Genomic DNA, 2,394 nt, shown 5'->3' with positions numbered 1-2,394 from the left:
GGAACAGATTCAGTATTTGTGTTTTTATTCCCCACCTTCATCATGGAGGTGAACTCAGAGCAATTTTACTAATGTAAAACAGTTTTATTAATGTAAAACTGCTCTGCACATTATGCACATTATGTTTTTTGCATTTAAATTTGATGTGTTTTGAAGGTGACTGAAAAATCATTTAACGTAACCAAAGAAATTTTTAATGCTGATAAATTTGCATCTGATTAAATTCACACGTGATCGTCATTTCTTTGTGACTTGTAACGTTTATTACTGGATGAGATTAATTGTGCAGACCAGTGGGGGAGGGTGAACTCTGTGACCTGTGAGGCCAAACGGGGACTCACAGACTTGAGTCTCATAGAGAGAGACCAAGTCTTAATAGTTCAATTAGGTCCAGTCATACTGAAGTCAATTTGATTACTTGGAAATTATGTACAAAATAAAGCATGAAGTTCATGTTAGAGTGTAGTAAACTCTATAACATTTATATCAGGGTCCTTCTGCACACGACAAATCTATAATTCCCAGAATAATTGAACCTGTGAACCTGTGACCTGCTTCATTACACACATCAGTGTTGACTGATTACAACATGTGTTCTTATAAATACGAGATATCTGGATACATGTCACGTGTTCAGGTTCAGAATAAAACTGTCATTGAACTGTGTATGAAACAAGCAAATTGAAAAACGTGATTTTAAATTAAATGAAAATTTCAAAGCAAAAGAAACTAGTTTCGTCATAAATTTCTACCTCAATGAATGTATCTACTTTAAATGTAATTAACTTTTAAAATACCAACAAAAAGATAAAATAATCAAAAAAATTATAATTATAGTATAGTTCTATGAATTCTATATCACAATAATATGTTACTTAAAATATCAATGTCAGTCAGACTTTGTCAATTTGTTTCTATTTCTCTCTGTCAGCTGCAGACATCAGTTCCTCTTCAGCTCAGGGAGGTTTTTGTACGACGTTGTTTCACTGTGTGAACGAGTTGTAATCCTGCTGACAGTAATAAACTCCTGCATCTTCAGTCTGAACTGCACTGATGGTCAGAGTATAATCAGGATCAGATCCACGTCCAGTGAAACGATCTGAAACTCCAGACTGACGGGTTGTAGCTGAATAAATCAGGAGTTTAGGAGCTTCTCCAGGTTTCTGAAGGTACCACTGCAAGTTATTACCAACATATGAACTAACTTTACATGTGATGGACACAGTCTGTCCTGGAAACACAGACTGAGATCCAGGAGACTGAGTCACAGTGATTTGTCCTGATGAACCTGGAAACCATGAAAAAGAGGAGAAGGGTTATTGAGACAAGTCCAGCTTGGACAAAGATGATCAGCATCCAAACAGAAGAGGATCATTTGTTTAACATGGACAATAGATGGAAGAAGGTCAATGCTGCTTGTTTCAGTGTTTCTCCATCAGAGCAGAACATCATTGTGCTGAACCTGGTTTCATCCTGAAGCAAAGTTTTCACAAGAGAGTCTCACCCTGAACAAGGAGCCCCAGGGTGGACAGCAGTAGACTCAGAGACATCATCATTGTGCTGCCGGCGTGTCAGTGGCTCTGAAAGGCCTGGACAGACCCTGATCAACACTGGTCTCTTAACAGCTGGGAGACAGAGGCAGGACACATATGCAAACACACACAGTCACTCAGCTGGAACTGTCCTCAGTGGATCAGGGGGTTTCCCATCAGTGCAGCAGTGCTTTCAACCAAAAGCAAAGTTTCCACCTCAGTCCTTTCTGTAAGACTCTCTCCAGGCCTTTAATGTGGATCCTTTAGGAGTTTTTAACTGACTTACACACGTCTCTTATTTCACACTTTATGTTCTGTCTAGAAATTCTTCAAGTGTGTTTTCAGTGTCTTTTACTTTCTTTGCCTTTGAGACAAACACCACCAGTTACATATAACTGTGAAAGAAGAGCAAACAAGTTAAAGCACAGAGGTCAGAGGACGTCACACTCCACAACAAGTAGATGGACAATGTGGACACATAGTTTTGTTTACAGCTGTTTCCAAATGATCTTTGAATCTGTTTATATTTTAGTTTTCCAGTCAAATATTAGAGAAAATGTGTGATTGTACAGTTTGTTACAGTGATTTTTAGTTATTTATATTAACAAATGAAGTCAGTGATCTTTGACTTTTTATGATCCAAACTGATTCTGAATTTAGTTCATATGTTAACAAAGATGAAGTTTTGTAGGATTTCAGGGATGTGATGTTTATCGTTGGACTGTCTTCACTCATCAAGGGTTCTGATGCTGATCTTTGTCTTCATGGTTTTTTTCAATTATATTTAGCTGAAAACATTTGAAGCTGAGTCATAAAACAGCCATTTTGGCTTTTTGAGAATATTGAACAATTAAGATTTTTT

At 37.2% G+C, this 2,394-nt stretch overlaps 1 gene segment (V, D, J or C); it reads right to left on the bottom strand.

Moving 5' to 3' along the window:
- Positions 1–236: 236 nt before the first annotated feature.
- Positions 237–1,923, bottom strand: LOC137131000 (Ig kappa chain V region 3368-like). The segment is given in 2 exon segments: positions 237–1,288; positions 1,505–1,923. Coding segments are annotated over 2 exon segments (357 nt in total).
- Between the last annotated feature and the right edge of the window lie 471 nt (positions 1,924–2,394).

Source organism: Channa argus, chromosome 1, assembly GCF_033026475.1.
Source record: "Channa argus isolate prfri chromosome 1, Channa argus male v1.0, whole genome shotgun sequence".
NCBI lineage: Eukaryota > Metazoa > Chordata > Actinopteri > Anabantiformes > Channidae > Channa > Channa argus.
The sequence above is the reverse complement of the archived record's forward strand: the minus strand, read 5'-3'. Positions and strand labels throughout refer to the sequence as shown.